This window comes from Felis catus, chromosome A2 (genome assembly GCF_018350175.1).
Source record: "Felis catus isolate Fca126 chromosome A2, F.catus_Fca126_mat1.0, whole genome shotgun sequence".
Classification (NCBI taxonomy): Eukaryota; Metazoa; Chordata; class Mammalia; order Carnivora; family Felidae; genus Felis; species Felis catus.
The window spans coordinates 87,362,154-87,389,920 of NC_058369.1; the positions used below are offsets into that span (position 1 = coordinate 87,362,154).

The 27,767-nt window shown below is 34.4% G+C and overlaps 1 protein-coding gene and 1 long non-coding RNA gene across 3 annotated transcripts in view; one reads left to right on the plus strand and one right to left on the minus strand.

Moving 5' to 3' along the window:
- The window catches only part of PCLO (piccolo presynaptic cytomatrix protein), a 417,535-nt gene that overhangs the window by 137,376 nt on the left and 252,392 nt on the right, over window positions 1-27,767 (minus strand). Inside the window, exons 7-9 of the mRNA XM_023250308.2 lie at window positions 14,595-16,782; window positions 9,368-9,504; window positions 3,069-3,159 (exon numbers count right to left, since the gene is read on the minus strand). Coding sequence (XP_023106076.2) covers window positions 3,069-3,159; window positions 9,368-9,504; window positions 14,595-16,782 — 2,416 coding nt within the window. The remainder of the gene's footprint in view (window positions 1-3,068; window positions 3,160-9,367; window positions 9,505-14,594; window positions 16,783-27,767) is intronic.
- Window positions 1-27,767, plus strand: part of LOC111559487 — a 44,853-nt gene that overhangs the window by 6,988 nt on the left and 10,098 nt on the right. The window contains exon 2 of one of the 2 annotated variants that reach the window (XR_006594171.1): window positions 3,950-4,090. This is a non-coding gene — a long non-coding RNA (uncharacterized LOC111559487). Of the gene's footprint in view, window positions 1-2,236; window positions 4,091-27,767 lie in introns of both variants that reach the window. The other variant, XR_006594170.1, reaches the window with a different exon arrangement.

Consider the following 27,767-nt stretch of genomic DNA (forward strand, 5'->3'; position numbering starts at 1 on the left):
CTATGAAAATAGTTTTGACTTTGTGGATTTCATGAAAGAATCTTGGGAACCATGAGAGTTTCCTGCTCATACTTTGGGAAACACACGGGAGAAACAATGAAAAAAAAACAAAAAAAAAACAAAAAAACAAAACAAAAAACCCCATACACTTTCTATTCTGGTCTCCTATTTTGAAATTATTTTTTATTACAAAAAATAAAAATATATTTTCTCTTTTTATGAGGTATACCTGTTTTGTATAATTCTTATAAAATATTTTAATGCTACTTCCAGTTAGAACGGTTTATTAAACTCTTATAGAAGATACACAGTACTTCTACTTTCAATGAGTTTCTATAACCAAGATGAAAATGCACTCATGGCCATTTGGCCCTCTGTTTGGGAGAACAGATACACTACTGTTCTCTTCACTCTTTTCTTGCTTACAACCTCATCTTATTTATAAAGGCATTTAAATTGTTAGTTGAGATAGCTTTTTCACCATTGATGAAGCTACTGGCCATTGCTCTTTTTCTCTAAATATGAAAAACAAACAGAAACTTAACATTTTTTTATTATGGAAAACTGCATGCACATAAAACAAATACTGGAGGCCAATAATAAAACCCAGGGTGGTCAGTCTTCTAGCTCCAACCATTACCAAACCACAGTCAATATTTTTTCATCTATTCCTTCATCATTCTCCATGCAACTAATTTTGAAAGAAATCCCAAATATTGTTTCTTCTGGAGACATTTTAGTATGTATCTCAAAAAAATATGCCCTTAACATTAACGTAAAAATGGTACAACATAGCTAAAAAATGACAGTAAATCCTTAATATCACCAAAAGTTTAGTCAAGCAAAACAGGCTTTTGGTTGAGTGGCAAACAGCAAGCAGAGAGATTAGCCTCTCTGATTGGCACAAATGCTCTGCCTAAGGGCTTGCCTGCCACTGGCTTAGACCTTCTGGGCATTGTTTGCTAAAGAAGTCATTTCTCACTCCAGTTGTGCATATACCTGTACTTAAATCCCTTTGAGGTACTGAGGACTTACTTAAAAAAAAAAAACGAGTTGTTTCAGAACATTCTATGAGTTCATTCTATCCAAGGACACATGGAAAATATATTCAGTAGTAATTAATGCAGGGAAATAGAATGGGGAAAATATTTTTACTTTCGTATTAGGTAAATATCAAAAGGAAAAGGGGCATGCAGAGAGACGATACACTATACTACTAGCAAGTGTATTGTTCAAAACAATGATTCTTGCTTCTCATTTCTTAAAATCTATATACAGAGAAAACCGAATTTAGCTTTCAGACTAGAATATTTACAACGAGATATCAACCGTTATTATTTCTTTTTTATATTTAAAGCTTTTTTTCCTAATTGTGGTAAAGGAAAGCAAATTAAAACAATGAGTTACAAAAGACAAATACTAAGGTTGAGGGAATGATTAATACAGCATAAAAGTAAGAATATGGCTAGAAAAAAGATACGTTAATATAGAGTTTTGATGATTTAGTAAACCAGTTTGAAGATTTCTGTTGCTGGCAGTGGAAAAAATTTTGGCATTGCTGGGAAGCACTATGTTGTTTTGCTTTATGAGCTGGAGGGAACTGAAATAGTCTGCAGAAGTAACTATTCCATAGAGTTATTCCACAGTAATTATTCCAATCCACAGAGCCCATGGATTTTAAAACTCACCCTTGGGACTTTCATCACTACTTAAAATACTGTGTGTCTGCAGTGAAACTATGGAAGTTTAAATTATCTGTCTCTGATAGGAGAAAAAATACCAATCTTAAAAGGAAACAACATTAGATTCCTAATCGATTCATTCTCTATGAAAATAAAGAGAGTAAAGTTGCTCAAAGTAAAACCTGTTCCACATCCACATGCTCCATGGTCTAAAATGTGCAAGGAACAATAGCAAGTGAACTGATAAAAAAATACCTGTTTTTGTCCTTTGTTATATCAATCCTTAAAGAGAAAAAAAAAACCCTCCAGCACATATACCATGTCAGATATATCACCTATACATATACTTATATATATGTATATATGAACATCTATATTTATGAATATTTTCTGTTGATATACAGTGTCTATATACACAAGGAATATACTTGAGGGAGAATATAGGTACTGTTCATCTTTCAAAAAGTCATTAACTTTGATGGAATTTATATTTAGTCTCAAAGATTTAAACAAAAATTTTAAATTTGTAACATAAAACTTCCATCATCTTTCAGAACCATCTAGGTCATGAAACACGAATGCAAAACTACCACACCGGGGGAGATGAAGGAAGCATGACAACTAAAGGCAATTTGGAATCTGGATTGGATCTTGGACCAGAAAAAAAGAAAAAAAAAAAGAATTTAGTGGGTCAGAAGGGAAACTCAAAAACTAGATAAGGCTTGTAGATATTATAATAGCATCATATTAATGTTAACTTTCTGGTTTCAATATCTTATTGTGATTAGGTAGATGTTAACATTAGGGAAACTAGGTAAAGGATGGGCAGAAGAAGTGACTGTACTATTTTCTGGGGGGCCCAGGATTTTGTAGGAATCTAACATTATTTCAAAATAAAAACCTTTAGAAATGTGTCCTAAGCCTTGGTTTACATAAGAACACAAACAAGCAAACAAACAAAAACTCAGGAAATTGATAATGTTCAAAGTGACAAGGCAGAGGGGGATTTATTCCTTAGAAGAATCAGAGGCAGTTCCCTATTTCCTGTAAAAGAATGTTTTACAGTTCTAAAACCAGTCACCATTTTGCTCAATAGGGAAATAATCATGGAGTATTATAATGCCATGTATGTTTTGAAAATGCAATTAATGAAAAAAATGACCTAAAGACGTACCAATCAGTAACGTGTCATATTAATGACTGTGCCGTTACAATCTTTTATGTTCAAGTGCATAGTCTGCTTAGTTTTGGAAATTCTCCCAAAACACAATCTTTGACATAAAAAGCAGTGTCTTCTAAAATTTGGGAAGCCATCTAAGCTGAAATCCAAATACATGTCCCAGTCTCACATTAAAATAAAAAAGTAGGTCATTTGATTTCCCTTACCTGAAACCGTGTGATCCTTAGAGTCTCTTGTTATTTTTATCCTTGCGTGAGGAAAGATGTAGTGCACAGTCTTCCCGTTCATCTGTATAATCTAAGACATATATGTGATAAGGTGAAAAATCAATGTTTAAAGACAAAGTGTAATATACAGGATTAGACTTGTTTTTTAAGTGTGTTGGTTTAGTTAATAAAAGATTTCATTAACTGTTTCCCCTTGGCAAAATGAGATTTCTGAAACCAAACAAATTAGTGAATGCAAACTTGTGTCTTCTGTTTTATGGAACTTGGCTTCTAAATGAGATTTGTGAAATAATGAAAGATAAAAACAGTGAAATATTTGCTCATATCTGCCTTAATAGGATTTTATTAGGATGAAATCTTCTATCACCTTGGAAAAATGTGAATGAAATTACAAACAAAATTAAGTTTACTAAAGACGTTTAAGAAGTGCCTGAGTGGCTCAGTTAAGCTTCTTACTCTTAATCTCATGGATCGATTCATGAGATGAGTCCCACGTGGGGCTCTGAACTGACAGCACGGAGCCTGCTTGGGATTCTCACTCTCCTCTCTCTCTCTGCACCAACCCCCAACTCTCTTCCCTGGCTGAGCACACACATGTACTCTCTCAAAATTAACAAATAAACATTAACAAAAAAAGAAGAAGTGTGTGAGAGTACTGAACCAAAATATTAAATAGAATTTAGAACTCAAGAGAGGTTGACTTTGTGAGGAAGGGTCTTTGAATACTCGAGTGGTTTTAATGTGTAAATCCAGATGTAAGAATGTGAGAATTCTATCGCTAGAATTTTACATATTAAAAGTAACATATGCATTGAAAACTGCAAGCTTAAATTATAGCCTTTTGCCTTTATTCTCTTTAGGAAAGAATAAGCTTAATCAGGTTTCTGATGAACAGAAAACATTCCCCAAACAACAGCAGAATCCTGTGGAGTCCAGGAATAGTATATGATTTCTTCAAAGTAAAACTGAAATGTTGTCTGCAAGATTATAAACCTATTATGGTAAGTATAATCAGTTAACCTAAGTAATGCATACTACCATAACTTTGTAAACTAATGAAAACCTTATTTATTGGGGGAACTGGGTGGCTCAGTCACTTAAGCAACAGTCCTTGATTTTGGCTCTGGTCGTGATCTCATCATTCCTGAGCAGGAGTTCCATGTCGGGTTCTGTGCTGACAGCAGGAACCTGCTTGGGACTCTCTCTCCTCTTTCTCTGTCCCTTCCCCTGCTCATGTGCTCGCTGTCTCTCTCTTTCTCTAAGAATAAATTAAAAACATTTAAAAAAAGAAAACCTCATTTATTTTCATGGAAAAAAGAGTCTATACATTTTCCTTTTTTCTTCCTGTCTTGTTTCCTCTGTGTCAGTCTCTGTCTACCTCTCTCTCCTTTCTTCTTCACTCTTAACTTCTCTCCTCTGCCTTTCTTACTCCCCCCACCCTTCATCTTTTCTCTTTCTACTTCTGTTCTTTCACTTCCCTCAATCCACATTTAAATATCTTCATTTTTTTTTTTACTAAAAATTAAACCATGTGCATTGAAAATTCTACAACTATTAGATATACATGAATCTTGGTTTGATACTGTAGATAAGCAAAACTGGTATTATTTCACTTTATTTTAAATTTCTTTCATTTCATGTTTTATTTAACAACCATCTTAAAAAGTCACGTTTTCCACTTGGTCAAAAATAAAGTAGGAAGACACATTTTCACCTTTTGTTACTCTTTCCAAATCTCTAGACCAGGGAGAGTTGGATGTAATCTCAATGCATTTCTTGCACAGCTAGGAGACAAGTAGGATTTTCCAAAATTTTCCCCAGAATTTTATCAGCTAACAATGATCACCTTCTAAATTGTACCTATGACAATGTTACTAGAGGGGATGTTAGCATCTTCATTTCTATAAAATGTTGCTTTCAGAACATCTCCTAACACCTCATATAGTTTCAGAGACTGTCTCTAACAGCACCACAAACTCACTTAATAAATCAAAAACATAAAACTGCCATAATTATGATCAATTGACCAAAAATGTGTAGAAAAGCAGTGGTATCTATCTCCCATGTATGAATTAGTTGAATCTTAGCTTTTCCCTAAGCACTGCAGGTGAGTGTTCAGAGTTCCCCAGGAGATGGAGTTTCAGGGGACATGTTGCTTCTGTCAAATAGGAGTAGGAGCAAGATGTGAAGCACTGCCCACACCTCTCCCCCAGAGTCTGGTCTCTGGCCTTGTCTTTTGGTGATTCTGCACTGAAAGAACGATCATCTTTATGCCTCCCAGCAAAAGGATAATTCTTCCTTCCTACACATATTCTCATGAATAACTGAGCCTTCAAACTTATGAAATGATAACACTTGCGTTAACATATCTGCTATTCACAGAGACATTCATCCTTTCCCTCTCTTAAGCACCATGCATGCGAGCTGCGGGGATGAGAGCATCCTTCTTGTGTTCCAAGGACTGTGCTAGGCCCTGTGGTGTATGGAATCGAGAGCCTCTGCTCTCTGGGAGCTCTCAGCCTGTGACATAATGCCTGCAAAACCATTGGAGCACAAGGGAAGAACACTTGCCCCAATTTGTGGGGAGGTGGTGGTGGTGTGAGAGAAGTCTTCTCGTAAGACAGGACATGGAGACCTAACTGACGAGTAGAGTTCGACAAGGAAGAAGAGGAAGAGTACTCAGGGAGAGGGAACAAGACATCCAAAGGCCCCGAATGTAAGGGAGGGTGGCTTCCGCAGAAGAGTTTAATGTACCTCAATATTGCAGTTGCATGAGGATTGCAGAAGACACATGTATTAGTGCAGAACGTGGAGGCAGCTGGCATTAGTCAGGAAGTGCTGACCTTTATACTCACCCTGTGAGGGCTATTAGCCCTATTTCGAGATGAGGTAAAGAAGGAAAATCCATATTTGTTTCCTTTCAAAGTGTATATGTATATATATATATATATATATATAGTATATATATATATATATATACACACAAAGTATATATATTTATATATATATATATTCAAAGTATATATATTTACATATATATACAAAGTATATATATATTTATATATATTCAAAGTATATATATATTTAAATATATATATATTTAAATAATCATATGATTTTGAGTTTCATAAACATTCAGAAAAAGTTTTCTGGGTGTCTCTTGAATTTTTACATAAGATATTTTTAAAAAAGCAGAAAAATTCATTTTGCACTAGTCAGTCTGGGTTTATTACTTCGCCTCCAGAGCATTTTATGGGTATAGATTCTTGTTATGCATACGTTGCCAAATACAAGCATTCAGCTTTATTAGTACCAAGAGCTCAATATTACCCTTTTATGATTACAGATGCAAACAAATGAATAAAATGAGAATGCCATTGGGTTATTCTCTCTAGACCAAAATACAGTTCTGGTGACTTAATGACAAAGAGTATTTGAAAATAAATATTAAAGCCAAAACACATTAATTTTGCACTTTATGCAAATGTAATCGAAGCATATGTTGTGTTCTATGTAACTTCTGTGGAGAAAAAACTATAAGGAAATCAAAGCAATTAGTGTCACACTATTTGTTACTTTGTTACATATTTGTTACTTGATTGGAGGAGGTTGAAGATTATAATCTAGAAAAGGCACAAAATGTTATCTGGGGGGCAGACAACTTTCCCTTCCTTGGTCTGTATATTGATTATATGGCTGTGCACTTTATAACTAGTTTATAATTCTGTATATTTGTGGTTTTGGTAACTACATATGTAGGTTTTCATTTGTATGTTAGACATCAAAATTAAAAAATACAATAAACTGGGGTGCCTTGGTGGCTAAATCAGTTAAGTATCCAACTCTTGATTTCGGCCAACGTCATGATCTCACAGTTCATGAGTTTGAGCCCCATGTCTGGCTCTGTGCTGACGGTGCAGAGCCTGCTTGGGATTCTCTCTCCATTTCTCTCTGCCCCTACCCTGCGCATGCTCTCTCTCCCTCTCTTGTACTCTCTCTCTCTTTCAAAATAATGAAAGAAATTTTTTAAAATGTAATAAATCTATAAATGTAAAAAAATAACTTTTAACACAATAATACACATTACTTTATTACATTTACCTATAAATAATTCTAACAAAGACCCTCACATTTTCTACTTTATAAAAAACAGTAAGAAATTCATGAAATGATTCTTAAATATACTCTCTCTGCTTAATTTTGGCATTATATGGGTTTATAAATATATTTTGTTTAAACAGGATGCATTATGTCCTCAGTGCATTTAAATCATTAATAGGCAGATGTTAGGAACAGAAAATTAAAATTAAACAGTACTACTAGGGTTATTAATGTTTCATGTACATACAATAGAATTGAGGTGGACATAGATTACGTTAAAATGTATCCTCCAAGAATATTGGTTGAATAAATTAGTTGGCCAAGACTATTCGAAGCATTCACGGAAATAGTAGTGTCGGGAAATAATTATATAGAAGTTATTTTCTAGCTCTGTAGTTTATATATTTCATCTTATTAAGATTTCTTTAAAGGATTTGTGCTTTCAGTGATCTGATGTAGGTTTGCGGGAAATACTAAACTTCAAAGAAACAAATGAGACAGGGAAGATATAAAAAGTAAGTCATTATAAGAGAGAAACTCATAGTAAAATATATTCAAGAAGTTAGTTTCAGCTGACAGATTATTTTCATAACTGCAGATAAAAAGAGTTAAGTTTATATGTCATAAACATGTTCAGAATGAGTTTATTAATTTTTCTTGCTCTCCAACCTGTTCTATTTGGTGAGATTGAACTCCAGCTATATATACAATTTTAACAATAACAAGGTAAGCTAAGAAAAGTATACGTCAATTACCTGATACATTTTAATGAAGAAGAAAGAAATGGAAGTATATAGACATGCATATAGAGGTAAACACAATCCTAATACAAAACCTTTCTTAAAAATATTTATTTACATATTTATTTACAGTAAGTGTGTTCCTTAATGCCCTTATCCTGTTTGACCCATCAACTCATCCATGGTTACCAGAGGAGAGGTGGGTGGGAGATGGATCTAAGCCAAATCTTATCAAAGATATCAGAAACAGTAAAAGAATACTTATAATATAGAAAGAAGAATCCCAAGATTTCTAGAAAATATACATAAAACCAAACAGAACAAAATTTGGAGATCCAGAAGTCCTATTTAGCAGCAAGAAATTTATCCATGAAAACTGAAATTGCTCTGGAAGAAGTAAAATTTGAGTATAGATATTATCTTTTCAATAGTACGTATATGGGCAAAGTCATCTTTTTTATACTTTAATGTAACAAACATTGAAGTAAGGTACAGTAAGTTCATATGGTTTACCTTTGCCATTCAAAATAATTGTCTTCTATATCAAAGAATCACTAATCTGACAAGATGGTTTAGGAATTAATAATGTATATGAAATAAGTCAACTGGTTCTTCTGTGGGTATTTTAATGATTATGGGTACACAGTCTGAAAATATCTATCTCTTAAGGGAATCGATTTAAAACCATTGGGCTTAACACAGGAGTCTCCTTCAATTTATCCAAATGTTGATCTCCTAAGTGTCTCTCAAAATTCATACAAACATCACCTCATTGGTTCTAAAGTGAATATGGCCATGCATTTTGGTATCATATTTATCTAATTGTGAAATTTATCTCTAAGTTTAATTCCATCTATAAATAGATATTAATGAATATTATCTACTTTATGCGTTTTTCTGATGATAAAATACAAAGATAATATAAAACAAATATGTCCATATAATAGACTCTAAAATAGAAATTCTCCTCTTTCCCAAGTGAAGCTTTCCCTGTCCCAGCTGACCTGGTTTGGTCCACTCCCTTAATTGCTATATTTCTTAACACCTGAACACACTGTTATTGGAAAGCACTGAAATTATCCACACCAATTTTACCCAATATTCCGTAAGTTCTTTAGGAGCTACATGTATTCTCCTTGTATACCAGTGTTGGGTAGGTTGTACAAACTTAATTATCTTTTGGAGGATTGAATCACTTAAATTGCCCAGTCATTGCTGCAAAGTCAATAGCCATGGGTGATTCAATAAGGTACTTAGTACTTTAAGTTACTGGAAAAACAATTTTTTTTATGAAGACTGACCGAAGTCCCACGCATTTTAGGATAAATGATACTGAGACCATTCTAGGATGATTGCTTGATTGATTGATGGCATATTTTTTTTTTTTAATTACACTGGGAGATAAATCTAAAAGAGATTGCTCAATACAGCACTTACTTGCTCTTGATGTTGACTAAGTGGTCTAGAGTGGACCAATCTTTCTGGCAGTTTGCGATCCAGACCATGTCCATTTTCCAAACGAGACTCCCTGGGTTTGTCAAACCAATCTGTTTCTTCACGACGCAGATGATAGGCTTTGGAGACCAAGGAAATATCAAACATTGCAACCACAACTAATACAGATGATAGAGGACAGAAGATGCTCTGAAGTACCAACATGCTCCAGGCTTGTTAGCCATTCATGCATTTCAAATACAACTCCCAGTAGGATGAGAAAAATCATTTCCAACACTATGATAAAAATTTTGTACCATGGAGTAACTTAGAAAAAAAATAATGTACACACCTGTTCAAACTCTCAGAGGAAAATAAAATAAAATTTTAAATGAGGAGAAGAAATTTTGATAGTGACTGAATCAATGAACAAGTGAGTATGCCTGAGAAGTGATTTTATTCAACCTCAACCCTTTAGTTTCTACTTTCTCACCTCTCCCCCACTACCTCCACCTATCGCTAACATCTAAGGAAAATGTCTTCCTTCAGTACAGAAGATTCTGTCACTTTCCCACTATTGTATCAACCACTACTATGTGGCTTCTGGCTTTGAAAACCAAGTGAATGTTTTTGAAAACATGACATTTCTATGACATTCAATAAATAAATGAAACATTTATTTCTAAGAGGATCCCAGACACTACTGTTAGGAACATGTGTGCCATACTCACCTGGTAGCCTACTATTAAAATATATTTACAATTTTTTATTAAAATTAAATAATTATTTTCCATGCAGTCACAGATTTAGAAATTCGACTGAAGAGCTGATTGACTGCTTTCTATATTTATAATGTGGCAAAACTTGACATCTTAAAATACTTTTTGAAATGCAACCACATTTTAAGTACATAATAATTTTAAATTTTTCAGCCCATTCAGTTCTTGGTAATTCCACGGTCTTTTAAAGCTATTATTTGGTGCCCCCAAGTCCCATTTTACCTAATACATAGAATCTGACTTCATTTAAAGTTTTATTCTTTGCAAAAAGATCCCTAATTTGTAAAAGGGTATCTGGAAATACACTGTTGTTTCCTAAATGGCAGATGGAGCAGTCTTTCTCAAGTTCTTGCGCTGAAAGATCCGTTGATGGTGCTATAAACTTAGGCTTTCTATAAATTCTAGCATCTACAATGCTGTACTTTTGAGTTCTCCCAACTCCTCATAGTTTCCTTTTTCTGTCTACATCCTTGATTGTCCTCTCTTCAAAAACTTCTCAACACTTTTTTTCCCCCAATTTCCATTACATCTTTGCTGGTAGGATTGGCAACCCAATAGCATATATACCACTACTCACCTCCAGACCTCCTGTGATCGGGGTCCCGTGTTCACCTCCTGTGATTAACCATAGCATTTACCCTCAATAAGTATGATGACTGATGATGTGTCATAATTTAGTCAGTCTTCAATTTGAGGAAATCCAATGTTACATACCTGGTATGTGGCTGTATATGTGCTTGTCTGATCTCTAATAGGAGGTTCTAAGCTGCTTGAGGGTAAGGCTTTTTCTTTTTTCCCCTCTCTCAACACTAAAACAATGCCTTCTAAATGCCATAAAATACAACAAGTGTTTGGGAGATGAATTAAATAGAAATATTAATCATCAACTAAAGAAAGAAGTTAAATGTCCTAATTATGATACAAACATTAAAAAAATAAATATTAATTTGGCCCTTGAACATCATTAACAGTTATACAAACTTTACTCACAAACTCCTTGATAATATTATGGTTTTTAATAGTTTTAATTTTACACTAAAAAACTAAACTTATGAAAAAATATTTAATATAAGAGTCATTTGATAAGCAAATACCAAACAAAATTATAAGTTAATCATTGGTCTCTATACACTAGATTATCCCCAACCACAGTAATAGTTATCTTATCTTACTTCTTACATATTCCTATATATTTCTCATGAAAAAAATCTAGCTGGTTTTAATAAATGAGTATCTCAGATGATGTAGTATATGATTTCACTTGAATATATAACTTCATTAATTGTATTTGAGACACAATCCTTTAAATCATGTTTCCTTGACTATGTCTATGCCAATAAAGCAGAATCTCAACCTGATTCAAATTTTGTCAATTTATTTCTGATTACCTACTTTGGTTGTCTACTGTTCCTTACACTGACTCAATATGTAACTAAGTTGGGATATCTGTCATACTTTGCATAACAATTTATAGATCAATCAAGTGCAACCAGAGAAATGAACCTACTTTTAAATTGTATTTTTTCTTCATAATTTATAGCTAATTGGACATAAATGCTAGTTGTTTCCAACTCCAATTGTCTGATCTTCCATGGTAGATCTGCACTTTAAAAATTAAATTTTATAAAAAGTAATTTCCAAATTAGTTTATATAATTTGCTACAGATTAATATCTCCTTGTTCTCAACTGATGATATTTTCTTGCAATCTTAAATGTACACTAAAAGTAAGCTATTTGGGGGTCTAGCATTATTCACAGCCAACCGTTATATGAATAGTTCAATTATATTTGGTATCAAACATAGGTTAAAAAAAACATTTTTAAAAGACACTATATTAATGCTTTATTATTTATTTTTGGCTTGGAGTATACTTTGAAAGAATGTTTTCATGAAAATATCTGTGTTGTAGAGATAAATATACTTGACTGCTTTGAGCTTAGCTTCCCTCCAAATCCGCTCCAAAGCAAAGGCAATTGTGCCCTGCACATAATCAACCACGCACGCACATCAAACTGTGGACTTCAAGCTAATGGCCTTACATATTAAGCAACGCAAATGATGCTTATCTAGATTTTATCTCAAGTGAGCTACTTCAAAATTAACCAAAGTCATATAAAACACATTTGAAAAAATATTCTTAGAGTCTATAACCTAGAGTTTAATTGAATTCAAGGAAAGCACACAACACTTTGAAATCAATTAAATTTGCTTTTGTCTACTCAATACTAAACAGCCTGTTAGAATGAATGTTAACACTTCTCAAAGTGATCTTCACATCATTGAATTACAGATATAGCATATGTTTGGTAAAAATTTATTTAAAAATCCCTGATATTTCATTAGTTCACAAATGAGTTATGTAATTAGGAAAAATATTCTCTAATTTTTCCCTTACCCAAGGAATCCAAGATTTCAAAAGAAAAGCTGGTCATCACTTTACCAGAAGAAGAGTTAATATGTTCATGTGATTTAAAAAGCAAAGAAAATAACTAACATTTTAAAACATACAATTTTCAAAGATAATCACTATAGCTCACACACATAATGTTACATATGTAATTCAATTTGTTATAGTTGTCCTTTATCTACTTCTGTATAAGCATGTTCTTTATGACTAACTTTCTTGTCTTATTTTTAAATACATTTTAGTTTAGTTGTGTAATTTCATTGACATTTTATTTTAATTATTTCTTTGATATCATCTTTATACATTTCATAATTTTGTATGCAGCATGATGTCTCATCATCTACTTTATGAAAATAATGTTTTTCATACAGCCCTTGATGACTATGAGTATATATCATCCAAACATATAAATGTGAAATAAAACATTTGGTTATTTTTATAGGGTTGTATGTAAACAAACACATTTTGGAATATCTAGATACACCTACATGTCTGGCACTATGTTGACAAAACTCCATGATGAATAAATGAACTTGTCAAATCCTGTCAAATATATGCTCAATGTACACACGCAGCCTTATGTGTTTAGTTATGCCGTAAACCTGTTGGAGTTTTTGTTTTATCTTGTTATTTTACCAATATGTTTATTGAAGAATCTTCATATTCTTCTGCACAATTGTTTTATATGCATATAATGTGTGTAAAATGTGGACTGTCAGAAAAGTAGCGAAAGAAACTGTTTCCACATAATATCATAACCTTGTTTAACTAGAGAGAGTCAAACAATTGACTAAACAAAAAATATACGAAGAGTGTGCTTTATTTAATTGAATAATTATCAATAAAAATGGTCAATCCAATAGCCTGTAGAGAAGAAAATAAGTCAGAAAGTAACTAGTCTGTTGGAATTTCACTAAGAGGAGTCTGTCCACTTTCAGATTCAGTCATTTAATCTTTTTAAATCTAGATTTGAATTTCTAAAATCATATCAGTGTCTAGATAACAGAAGTAGAAAGAAAATTCTTTTCATGAACACTTATTTTCCTGTGAGTCTTTGCTGAAAATGTCAGGTTTAAAAGATGAGATGTTCATGTTAGCTTAGTGCTCTACAGTCTTCAAAGGCATGAAATAATAATGCTTTTATTTGATGAGAAATGTCTTATGTTCAGGACTCAAATCATACCTACGTTCAAATGTAAGCCATAGAGGAGGGAGAAAAAAGAACCGAAAGTCAAGAGTCCTCTTGGCATGGAAAGGACACTTTGTATCCCTGTAAGTCTCCTCCCTTGTCACAAAATTAGTGTACAAATATTTTATTCTAAATCTAAATAATGTTTCCTGCATACTGCTATGATTATTTATTGTTAATATCATATTTAGTGCTAAGTTTTCTAGTTATGTAATGCAAAATGCACAAACTTGTCAATTACGATATTCATAGTGAGAGAAATAAAATATGAATCTTTTATTTAAGGAGAATTATAAAATTTACATTATGTTAATATCAGGTCCTTAGCCAAAGAGTCTCAAAAAGAGAACATTCTCTGAATTAATAAACAATGATATCACAAAAATAACATAAGTACTTTTCTATTACAAAGTCTAGCAGAATAGTACTTAATAGCTCTAAATCTTAATACTTTCACAAACTGAAATAAACTGACCAGTATATTTAGAAATGCATTTTTTAAAAAATAAAAGAAACATACAATGAAAAACTTTCCAGCTATGGAATTAAGGGATGACCATATTTTATTGACACAATTACTTAATAATGGTTTTGGAAAAGTGGACGCCAAACAAATCAAGCAAACAATCAAGAAACAACAGTAAAATAATAAACTAAAAGGAAATAAAGAAAAGCATGCTAGGAAATCTATACACAAGATCAAATTTCCATTTACAAGAAATAAAATTGAAGTAAACATGCAAAAGACGCACTAAAAAAGGTAGAATACATCCTTGGAGAAGGAAAATTAAACATGCAGAAAAATAAGAGTTTGAGTTTTGAGAGTAACAAGGTAGGTTGAGGCCCAATTTACCTTCACTGTCTGACATGGCATGTTGGAAGTCATCCATGATGAACGCTATGTCACGGTCATAGCCTCTAGTTCGTGATTCTTCTCTCATGTGTTGCTGAACTTCAGGCAATGAATGACTTGATCCAAACTGATCCCTAGTGTCTGCAGATATTGGTGGCAGGGGCCCAGCTGCAGCCCTGGCCATTCCCATTGGCTGGCCAACAGGACTGAGTGGACTTTCCTCTTCAGAATTCTGGGCCACAATTGGTATTCTTCCTCTACTCTGGCTAATTGGTAAACTGGTAGGCTTAGTTCGGCCAGAAGGTGAAGCATGACTAAAGGAAACATCTAGAGCTTCAGCCTCTTGAGCTTTCAGTCTTAGGGAGGAGCTGGAAGAATCTCTTTTAATTGATAAATCAAGCCCATAGACAGACGAAGGTCTGGAAGAAGGTCTGGACCTGCTGCCACTACTGTATGGCTTATCTGCTTCATCCTGCAAAGCTGAACGTAGGGTATTTCCCAATGTGCCCAGTCCTGTTCCAAGGGATGAGCCCATAAACTTCTGTTGGTCTGTAATATTTTTTCTGAGTCCAAAAGTGATATCATCTTGAAGAAGCCTTGCTCTGGAAGAAATGCCGCCAATAGATGAGGTGCTAGAAGTCATATAGCTTGTATAGTCAGGTTCAAGGTCTCTACTTTCTTGAATGGGAGAAAATTTTGACATTTTAGGATCAATTAGTGATTTCTTATGCTTTGACTGCTTTTGATAAAGTATGGCTGCTGGTAGTTGTTTTGCTGCTTGTTTTTCAAGTGTGAGTCTACTGATGCTGTACTTTTCGGATTTTGGAAAATGTCTATAGCCAGTATCAGCATGGTAGTAATGGGAAAGACCAGCAAGGTGATCTAAGCTCTCTGCTCCTCTACGGAATTCTTGCTTAATCTGATGTTTCAGAAGCTTTAACTCATAAGGATCCTCCATGGGATCTTCCTCTGCTTTCACATAACTATGCAATCTGGAGGAAGTCTGTAATGGTGCCAGGAAATCTGTCACTTCTTGAGACCTACGTGTTTCAGTGGATCGAAGGAGACGGTCTGTTTTTGACAGATCCTTTTCATGAAGGCTAAATGCAGTGCTTAATGCTGCTGTTCCTTTGGTAATTTCTCCAATGTCATCAATTAGGACATAATTTCGTGGAGTATGATGGTCAATATCTGCATAGAAAGAATCTGCAGATATGCTTGATATTGGACTGCTTGCCATACTACTTCTTTCCTCCAATCCTATTCTCAAGTCTAAGCTATTGTACTTACTCCCAAGGTGGGAAACAGCATACGTATTATCAGTAGAAACAGGTGCTATCATCAGGGGTTGGTTGCGAATTACCTCATAGTTTGAAGTTATCTTGGGCTCCAAATATAATGTAGTTTGCCTTGGCTTCTGTTGTATCACCATCATTTGTGATGGTAACTGGTAAGAAGGTTGTGGGGTTGGTGTAGGTTGAGCTTGAGGTGTGAAGGACATTGTTGCCACAGCTTGAAATGTTGGTTGAGTCTGATAAGGTGAAACTTGCTGATGGTACAAAGTCTGTTGCTGAAAATGGGACTGTTGGGTATATGGGGTGGGTGCTTGGGTAGGAAGAGCAGGGGAAGAATACTGGTACTGTGTATAAGGACTCGTAGGAGGAACCAGTTGAGATTCTGTTTGGGTTTGCGGTGGTATAAACTGACTAAATTCAGTTTGGGGAGCAGTTCTTGGTCGCTCTATGCCATGCTGACTTTCTATTCTGGTGGGTCGGGTGCTGCTCACCTCACTGTCAGACATATAATCCCGATCCTCAGCTACTCCCTGGAGGTAGGCACGCTCTCTCTTTTCCCTCTCCTTTAATAATGCCTCTTTCCTCCTGTTAATTCCCATTTCCAGGTACCGTAACTTGGCATCGATCTCCTTTTCTTCCTCATCAAGTTCTGCTTGTTTCTTTCTAAGCTTTGCAGATTCCCTCTCTACAAGATCAAGCTCTCTGTCTATATCCTGGAGAATCTTGGCCCGTGCCATTGTGTTGGTTCTGCAGATCCTTCTCCTGGAAACTGTGCCCATTGTGCTGTATGTTGACTGAGTGCCTGTGGAGGTCTCCTCGGGAGGTGGGTTTGGCAGAGTTCTCTTAACTTTTTTCTGGGAGCCAGAAGGTGTCATGGTTTGAGAACCTTTTGTCTATAATTAAACAAAAATAGAACTTTATTATAAAGGGAAAAATATTTTAACAACTTTATAATTTACATTTTAGATTAAAATGATTTTGTGTATGTTTTAGCTATGACAGCATAAGACAACAATTTTATACATTATCTCAAGTATTAGTCACCAATACAATTAAATGAAAAACAGTTTTTCCTTTCTTGGTAAAGTAGTTAATTATTATTGTAACTTCTGTGACATTAGCAGTGAGTTTTGAAATCAAGCATGGAACTCATTTCTAGGCAGACTTAGATTTTCGTTAGACTCTTGAGAGAATTCTAGAAACCCAATTTACATCCTATTAGTATACATAAAACTATTTGTTAAATGTATTCCCAGAGTATATGTGTTAGCTGTCTAAAATTTAAATTGCATTTGTTAAAGATGCACATTTACCACTGTTAAGTTCAATTATTTCTATCTTCTCATTACTACTTTACCCGCCAAGAGTGGCTGTCCTTCCTATTCCAATCATGAAATGTTTTGAAAGGAAATCTTTAAATCTCCAATGTCCCTTTTTTCCCAAAAAGAGTAATCTGAACTAATTTTCTATTTAATATTTCAATATTTTCATGATCATCTGTGTCTTATATTTTCTTAAAATTTTATTATTCTTAAGTAATTTTAGCTTCTTTTTTTTTAATGTTTATTCATCTTTGAGAGACAGAGAGAGAGCATGAGCAGGGAAGGGGCAGAGAGAGGGAGACATAGAATCCAAAGTAGGCTCCAGGCTCTGAGCTGTCAGCACAGAGCCTGACGCGGGGCTTGAACTCACAAACTGTGAGATCATGACCTGAGCTGAAGTTAGACGCTCAACCAAGTGAGCCACCCAGGCACCCCAGTAATTTTAGCTTCTTAATGTTTTTGCAACTTATACATGAAGCAAAGGAACTGACTGGTATATAAAAAAAACTACTGTAGTTTTTTTTAAACCAGATAAGGTGTATTGTTGATGAACTGTTAGATATATTTGATTTCATTTGGTTTGTCATAAACTTGCATTATACAAAATCACTGGCCTTGAGAATCATACAATTTTAAAATATCAAAAGATGTGACACATCATTTCCAATAAACTGATGTAAACAAACATGATTTCCTAACACAGTGAAGAAGACAGAGACCTAGACAAAATGCCAAGACAGAGGGAACTCATCCCAAAAGAAAAAAAAAACAAAACAAAACAAAAAACAAGAAAAGGTCATGACTAGGGATCTAATAAAAACAGATATAAATAATATGCTTGATCCAGAATTTAAAGGAACAACCATAAGGATACTAGCTGGGCTTGAGAAAAGAATAGAAGACACCAGGGAGTCCCTTGCTGCAGAGGTAAAAGACCTAAAGGCTAGGCCAATATGAAAAGTAAAATAGCCAAGAATTGAAACCAAATGGTATAACAACCAGGATGAAAGAAATAGAGGAATGAATAAGTGATATAAGAGTCAAAATTATGGAAAATAATGAATCTGAAAAGAGGGAAAGAATAACATTAGATCACGAATATAGACTTAGAGAATTCAGTGACTCCATAAAGCATAATAACTCTTGTATCATAGGAGCCCCAGAAGAAGAAGAGAGGGAAAAAGGGGGTAGAAGTTTTAAGGAAATCACAGATGAAAACTTGCATAATCTGGGGAAGGAACCAGACATTCAAATCCAGGAGGCACAGAGAGCTCCCATCAAAATCAACAAAAGCAGGACAACACCAAGACATATAGTAGTTGAATGTGCCAAATATAGAGATAAAGAAAAATCCTAAAAGCAGCAAGATAAAAGAAGCCCTTAACTTATAAGAGAAGACAAATAAGGTTAACAGGAGATCTTTCCACAGAAACTTGGCAAACCAGAAGGCAGTGGCATGATATATTCAATGTGCTGAATTGGAAAAATGTGCAGCCAAGAATACTCTATGTGGTAAGGCTGTCATACAGAATAGGAGGACAGATAAAGAGTTTTCCAGACAAACAAAAACTAAAGGAGTTTGTGATCATTAAACCAACCCTGCCAGAAATATTAAAGGGGACTCTGAGCAGGAAGGAAAGACCAAAAGTGACAAAGGCTAGAAAGGAAGAGAGTAAAATCTCCAGAAACAATACAAAACAAGTAATAAAATGGCACTGAATATTACATATCTATCAATAATCACTCTGAATGTAAAATGACTACATGCTCCAATCAAAAGACCACGGTGTCAGAATGGATTAAAAACAACAAACCAATAAATAAACAAACAACAACCATCTATAGGCTGCCTACAAGAGACTCATTTTAGATCTAAAGACATCTGCAACTGAAAGTGAGGGGCTGGAGAGCCATTTATCATGCTAATGAATATCAAAAGAATCCCAGAGTAGCCATACTTCTATCAGACAAACTAGATTTTAAACCAAAGACTATAATAAGGGATGAAGAAGGGCACTATATCTATACAACAAGAGGATCTAACAATTGTAAATATTCACCTCCCAACCTGGAGCACTAAAATGTATAAAACAATAACAAACAAAAAGGAATTCATTAATAATAATACAACAATAATAGGGGATTTAGCACTCTGCTTAAACCAATGCACAGATCATCCAAGCAGAAAAATCAACAAGGGAAGAAAAAAAAAAAAATCAACAAGGAAACAATGGCTTTCAATGACACACAGGATCAGATGGACTTAAGGGGCATATTCAGAATACTCAATCCTAAAGCAGCAGAATACACATTCTTTTTTTTTTTTTTCTTGAGAAAGAGAGAGAGACAGAGCATTAGCAGTGCAGGAGCAGAGCGAGAGAGGGACACACAATCTGAAGCAGGCTCCAGGCTCTGAGCTGTCGGCACAGAGCCCAATGTGGGGCTCCAACTCACAAGCTGTGAAATCATGACCTGAGCCAAAGTCAGACACTTAACCGACTGAGCCATCCACGGGCCCCAGAATACAAATTCTTTTCAAGTACACATGGGACATTCTTCAGAATAGATCACATACTAGGTCACAAATCAGGCCTCAACAAGTACAAAAAGAATAAGATCATGCAATGCATCAACCACAACGCTATGAAACTTGAAGTCAACCACAAGAAAAAAATTTGGAAAGACCACAAATAAATGTAGGTTAAGGAATATGCTACTAAAAAATGAATGGGTCAACCAGAAAGTTAAAAGAAGAAATTAAAAAAAAATAATTTAAAAAAATATGTGGAGGGGTGCCTTGCAGTCTGTGAGTTTGAGCCCCATGTCAAGCTCTGTGCTGACAGCTCAAAGCCTGGAGCCTGCTTCAGATTTTGTGTCTCCCTCTCTCTCTGCCCCTGCCACACTCACACTCTGTCTCTCTCTCTCAAAAATAAATAAACATTAAAACAATTTATAAAGAAAAAAGAAGCAAAGAAAAATATTAAATACCGAACTTAACTTTACACCTAAAGGAGCTAGAAAAAGAACAACAAATGAGGCCTAAATAAAGCCAGAAGAAGAAGGGAAATAATAAAGATTACAGCAGAAATGAATGAAAAACAAAGAAACAAAAAAACTCCATAGAACAGATCAATCAACCCAGGAGCTTGTTCTTTGAAAGAATTAATAACATTGATAAACCCTTAGCCAAACTTATTCAAAATGGAAAGAGAAAGGACCAAATAAAATCATAAATGAGAGTGGTAAGATTATAATCAACACCACAGAAATACAATTTTAAAAGAATATTATGAAAAGTTACATGCCAACAAATTGGGCAATCTAGAAGAAATGGGTAAGTTCCTAGAAACGTATAAACTACCAATGGAAACAGGAAGAAATAGATAATTTGAACAGATCCATAACCAGTAAAGAAATTGAATCAGTAATCAAAAATCACCAAATAAACAAAATTCTGGGGCCAGATGGCTTCCCAGGGTGATTCTACCAACATTTAAATAAGAATTAGTACCTATTCTTCTCAAACTATTCCAAAAAGTAGAAATGGAAGGAACACTTCCAAACTCATTCTATGAGGCCATCATTACCTTCATTCTGAAACCAAAGAATGCATTAAAAAAGAGAATCAGCCAATATCGCTGATAAACATAGATGCAAAAATTCTCAACGAAATACTAGCAAACTGAATCCAACATTACACTAAAAGAATCATTCACCATGATCAAGTGGAACTTATTCCTGGGATGCAAGGGTGGTTCAATATTCACAAATTAATCAATAAGATACATTACATTAATAAAAGGAAGGATAAGAACCATATGATCCTCTCAAAAGATTCAGAAAAAGCATATGACAAAGTACAGCATCCTTTCTTGATAAAAAACCTCAATAAAGTAGGGATAAAGGGAACATACCTCAACATCTTAAAGGCCATATATAAAAGACCAACAGCTAATATCATCCTCGATAGGCAAAAATTGAGAACTTTCTCTCTATGATCAGGAACAAGACAAAGATGCTCACTTTCATCATTGTTATTTAACACAGTACTGGGATTCCTAGCCTGAGCAATCAATAACAAAAAGAAACAAAAGGGCATCCAAAATGGCAAGGAAGAAGTTAAACTTTCACTATTCACAGAAGACATAATACTCTATGTAGAAAACCCGAAAGCACCAAAAACCCAAAAGCACCAAACGCCTGCTAGAGCTGATACACAAATTCAGTAAAGTTGCAGGATACAAAATCAATGCACAGAAATCTGCTGCATTTCTATATACCAATAATGAAGCAGCAGAAAGAGAAATCAAGGAATCGATCCCTTTTATAACTGCACCAAAAACCATAAGATACCTAGGAATAAACCTAACCAAAGAGTTAAAAGATAGGCCCTCTGAAAACTATAGAATACTTATGAAAGAAATTGAGACACAAAGAAATTGAAAAACATTCCATGCTTATGGATTGGAAAAAACAAATATTGTTAAAATGCTATACTACCCCAGGTGAATGTACATATTTACATATTTAATGCAATCCCTATCAAAATACCACCTGTATTTTTCAGAAACCTAGAACAAACAACTCTAAAATTTGTATGGAAACACAAAAGACCTCTTGAATAGCCAAAGCCATCTTGAAAAAAGAAAAGCAAACCTGCAAGGCATTACAATTCCAGACTTCAAGTTATATTGCAAACTATAGTGATCAAGATGGTATGGTACTGGCACAAAAACAGACACAGAGATCAATGGAACAGCATAGAAATTCCAGAAATGAAGCCATAACTATTTGATCAACTCATCTTCAACAAAGCAGGAAAGAATAGTCAATGGAAAAAAAGACAGTGTCTTCAATAAAGAGTGTTGGCAAAACTGGACAGCCACATGGAAAAGAATGAAACTAGACTACTTTCTTGCACCATACACAAAAATAAGTACAAAATGGATGAAAGACGTAAAGGTGAGACAGGAAATCATCAAAGTCCTAGAGGAGAACACAGGCAGCAACATCTTTGCATCCACTGTAGCAAGTTCTTACTAGGTATGTCTCCAGGGGCAAGAGAAACAAAAGCAAAAATGAACTACTGTGACTTCATTAAGGTAAAAACCTTCTGCATAGCGAAGAAAACAATCAACAAAAGTAAAAGGCAACCAATGGAATGGGAGAAGATATTTGCAAATAACACATGTGATGACGGTTTAGTATCCAAAATCCATTAAAAATTATAAAACTCAACACCCAAAAAGCAAATAATCAAATAAAGGAATGGGCAGAAGTCATACACAGACATTTTTCCAAAGAAGACATCCAGATGGCTAATACACACACGGAAAGATGCTCAACATCACTCATCATAAGGGAAATACAAATCAAAACCACAATGAGATACCACCTCACCTGTCAGAATGGCTAACACGAACAACTCAGGAAACAACAGATGTTGATGAGGATGCAAAAAAGGGGAACTCTCTTACATTGTTGGTGGGAATGCAAACTGGTGCAGCCACTCTGGAGAACAGTATGGAGGTTCCTCAAAAACTAAAAATAGAACTACCCTACAATCCAGCAATTGTACTTTTACCCCATGGATACACACACACACACACACATACATATATACACGTACATATATATACATACACACACACACACACATAATGCAGTATTACTCAGCCATGTAAAAAGAATGAAATCTTGCCATTTGCAACGACATGGATGGATGAAGCTAGAGTGTATTATGTTAAGCAAATAAGTCAAAGAGAGACAAATACCATATGGTTTCACTCATATGTAAAATTTAAGAAACTAAACAGATGGACATGTGATGGAGGGGGAAGCAAGAAACAAACCATGAAACAGAATCTTAACTATAGAGAACAAGCTGAAGGTTTCTGGATGGGAGGTTAGTGGGGGATAGGCTGAAAGGGTGATGGATATTTAGGAGGCTACTTGCTGTGATACACAATGGGTGTTATATGTTAGTGATGATTCACTCAATTTTACTCTTGAAACTAATATAACACTGTATGTTAACTAAATGGAATTTAATAAAAACTTGAAACAAACAAAAAATAAACTGATGTAAACAAAGTTACCCAAACATTTAATAGCATATTCACAACTATATCTCAAGTCTTCTGGTTTCTAGCTGCATATTCTTTATAAACTGCTTTTTTCCCCCATTTTCTTATTAATAATCCAAAGACCTTAATTCTCTCCTTATCCCAGTTATCAAATACTGAGAGCAGAAAAATAATAGGAAGTATATAAGAATTATATATCTAAATGATTAGACCAATGAAAGATCCTATGCTTTCATTGTCCTTTTATCACTTCCAAATTCATTTCCTTGGTGGTTTTATCTGCTTTGTGTTATAATTGTTCTGCTCCCTTTATTTAAATTAATAGATGCCTACAACATGGAACAGATATTTTACATTTATTTGTCTCATTTCATCTTCATAACAACCCTATGACTTAATTGTTAGTATTAAACAAATGAAAATAATTGAAAGTGAGAGAGAATAAATTATGGGCCAAATAGTTGCTTTTGGGGCTCCAGTTCCCCATATTCTTTGAGATTGCTCTGTGATGATGAACAAGCTACAATTTTAGAATCACTCCACCATATTTCACCAACTCACAACATTTCTTCATTGTGAATATACATCCAAATATTTTAACTTTCAGAAACATGGGGTGCTTGGGTGGCTCAGTCGGCTGAACATCCAACTTTGGATTAGGTCATGATCTCATGGCTCATGAGTTCAAGTTCCACAGTGGACTTACTGCTGTCAGCGCAGAGCCTGCTTTGAACCCTCTGTCCCCCTCTCTCTCTCTCTGCTCCTCCTCTGCTTGCACTCTCTCTCTCTCAAAAATAAATAAAACATTTTTTAAAAAAGAAAGAAAAGAAATACTCATAAACCTTGGTCGCTATCATATGGCTTCTGATTACGAAATGGGTGCACATACTCTTGTTAAGGAAAGAAAGAAGAAATAAAAGGTTAATATAAGAATTTGAATTATTTTTAAAGCTTTGGAGTCAAGAACAGAATTCCTCACAATTCAGTGAGTAGAATGAGAGTATGTATGTAATCTTAGGAAAAATAAAACTTTGAAGAATCATATTAATTCTTATTATTCACTGTTCATACATGTAATTTTTTTCCTAATTTACCTTTAATAGTTTATAATTCTTACTTGAGAGAATAGTCTCTAGTCAAACTCATGTTCTTCTTTTTCTTTTTCTATTTCTTTTTTTTTTAAATAAAGTCATAGGCTAAAGAAGCATTTCAGGTTTTGGGGATTTCTAATTATCCTCCAGGGTTGCAAATATTTAATGATCCAGGACTTTTGCTTATTAATATTTCGTAAGCCATAGATGCGAGTCATGGAAGTGAGAGACAAAGCTGGTTGGAAGAAGGTGGATACTTATTAAGTTAGCCTAGCTGACCATTCAGTCCCCACAAATCTAAATAGCTTTGCTATTCTCTGCTTGGTAACAAGATAGTTTTAACTCTGACTATAAAAATAGTCACAAGGTTGAAGACTTGTCAAGGTCTCAGCCATATTCCTCCCAAATCAAAGTATAACACAGTGATTGAAAGGTTAAGTCTCTCAGGGCAGTCACTCAGTTTCAATCCCAGCTTTATTGTTTTACTAGCTGTGAGGTCCTTAGCAGGTTGCTTAAACTCCCTGGACCTCAGTTTTCTTATATGTGAAAGGAGGTTACTTTTTATTCTTACATTATTAGTTCGTCTAAGGAATAAATGAGTTAAAACAAGTATAGAGTCTAGATTAGTAATTATCCCTGAGGGCAGACAGAAATATAATAGAGAATTTGAAATGATGTCTGGGCAACTTATAATTAAAAAAACAAAAAACAAAACTGTCTTTCAAGACCATAAATAACTTCTAAGCTGGTTATTTAATTCTAAACCAATCAATGTATTGTAAAATAAGAGTACAGAATCCCAAAACAGAGAATCAAAACAAAATGATAATTGCTTAGAAAAAAATCCAGAGATGTATAAAAGAAAAGTTATCATGATTAAAGATGATGTAGTTTGAGGCCATGATTAGAGATGATGACAAAAATCTGGAAAAGTCTTGGTATTTAATAAGATGTTCCTTGATGACTAGCTTGGCAAAAGTTGTTTTTAGATGGATCCGGTGCACTTCATCTAAAAAAAATATTGTACTGCATATATAAATTTAAAATATTTTAAAATAGCTGGTGCAAAGAGTGAAGCAAGGGAAAGGAACAGTAAGTCCTCACAACAGAATGGATGGAGGTTGAAGGGGGACTCGAAGAATAGCTAATTTCGATTGCAAGACCTAGGAAGTGACTGTGATAGCAAGCAAATAAACTCCAGGATAAGTTTTTCTGTCCAAAGTTATTTTAAACAACATTCTTCTCGGGGGAGTCCATTTGTAACATGCATCTTATATAGCAAAGGAAGGGAATTTTTATTGTTCTGAGGTGTCAGGGCTATTAACAAAAATAGCAATAGGTAAGGTATATGGACACACTATCCCAAAGACTTTAAATACATGCACGCACATTATCTCCTTGTAAAAATAATCTAAGCTCAATCTAAAGGTGAGAAAAGAAGGAAATCTATTTTTCCAAAGAGCTGAACGAACTAAAAATAGAGGCTAGGCCAAAATTGTTCACGGATTGCTATATATAGTAAATATGGCAATATTCAACCTATTAGTTTATTTCAGGAGTTGCTAAATCTCATTCTAAAATGCAATGTTCTAGATACTAAAGGCACAGAAGAGGCATGAGATAAAATAAACTTAAACGTGATTCTCAAAGAACTTGTAAATCTGTAATGAACTTGTAAATGCTGTATGAAGAAACTACTTGTTTTTTGCTAAATAGCCCTTGGTGTCAATATCAGAGATATACTTCTAGACTACTGTACCACTAGAGAGACACAGGAGTGTATTTTTCATTTCATAAATAGAGAAAATTGAAAATCAGTGTTCATCGTGATAGTATCTTGGGTTTTCAAGTTTGTTCTTGAAGTTAGTAGGAAAGGTTCTTATGAAGGCCCTTTACTTGCATTTTTTTATTATTAAAAATTTTTTCATGTGTTTACTTTTGAGAGAGAGGGAGAGACAGAGCATGAGCAGGGGAGGGGCAGAGAGAGAGGGAGACACAGAATCTGAAGCAGGCTCCAGGCTCCAAGCTGTCAGCACAGACCCGGACATGGGGCTCGAACCCACGGACCGTGAGATCATGACCTGAACCTAAATCAGACGCTCAATGGACTGAGCCACCCAGGTGCCCGCCCTTTACTTTTAGATAATGTTGATGTGGATTCACTTCCAAACTGTATACTTCCACATAGATTTATGGATAAATAAGTTATTTTGATACAGATAAGCATAATTTTCTAGTGAAAGCCTAACTTCTTACAAGATCCTCTATTTAACAAGTCAGTAAGTAAAGAATTTTTACTACTTGAAGATAGACAAGAAAAATAAAAGCTAACAGAAGAGTAACTTGTGAAAGATAAAATGATAAATTCTATCACTCATGGAAAAATACTTTAAAAACTGATAAAACATTTAAAATCCATTAGGCCTTGCAACGGGGCACAAGGCCTGGCACATACAAAATAAAGCTATCCCATTTCTTCAACTAGAGTACTGTAGAATAGTTTACCAACCATTTCCATGAATCAAAACTCTAAAGAGGCAGTATCATGACTGTTATGAGAGTATCAGTGAATTATTGAAAGTTTATAGACATGCTTAGCAAGGAGGACTTGAATCTCCACTGTCACGGGACAGAAGTGACCATTTGTAAATGTAATTGGAATTCTCTTTAAAAAGTAGTTGTCTCCTTATTGTTGTAATAACCCATTAACAAGAAAGAAGGGAAAAACCCAACTACAAGACTGTATTAACGGGAGAGTAAAAACGAAGTAACAGAACATATTTAAAGTCAGACACTTACAAGTTATTTCTCAATCTAGTAGTACAAAACTGTTTTCCAATTATGCTGTGAAAATGGCACTCAATATTTCATCAGACATCTTTAAGCCTCTCCTTAATGTACCTCTTGTCCCAGTTTGTGTTGTTTTCTTGCTGAAAGTCATTGCTCTTGGGCTGAGCAGCCATGCAGAAAACTAGTTTCTACCTCACTGGACAGAAGCATTAGAGATGTCAGTCGGCGCAGCACTTATTGTCTTATATTTTCTGCAATGTCCCAAAGAGATTAATTTCTTTTCTTTTCTAAAATCCATCTAGAGTATTTTTCAAAGCCCTCTTAAGAAGTTTTTTAGGGTGGGCATGTTTTTGTATGTATGTTTGTATGTATATGTATTTGTTCTCTCTCCTTCTCTCCTTTCCTCCCTCTTTTTTTTTTTTTTTTTTTTTTCCTAACATTAAATCAGATAGCTGTATTCCAGGGAATGGAACAAAGTATATTTTGTTCCTATGTTCCTTTGATATAGTAATATGTAGGGCTCTTTCTTTTTTTTTTTCAGACTAGCAACTGCTTTATTCAACCACCACATACTATATAAAGTTCAAGA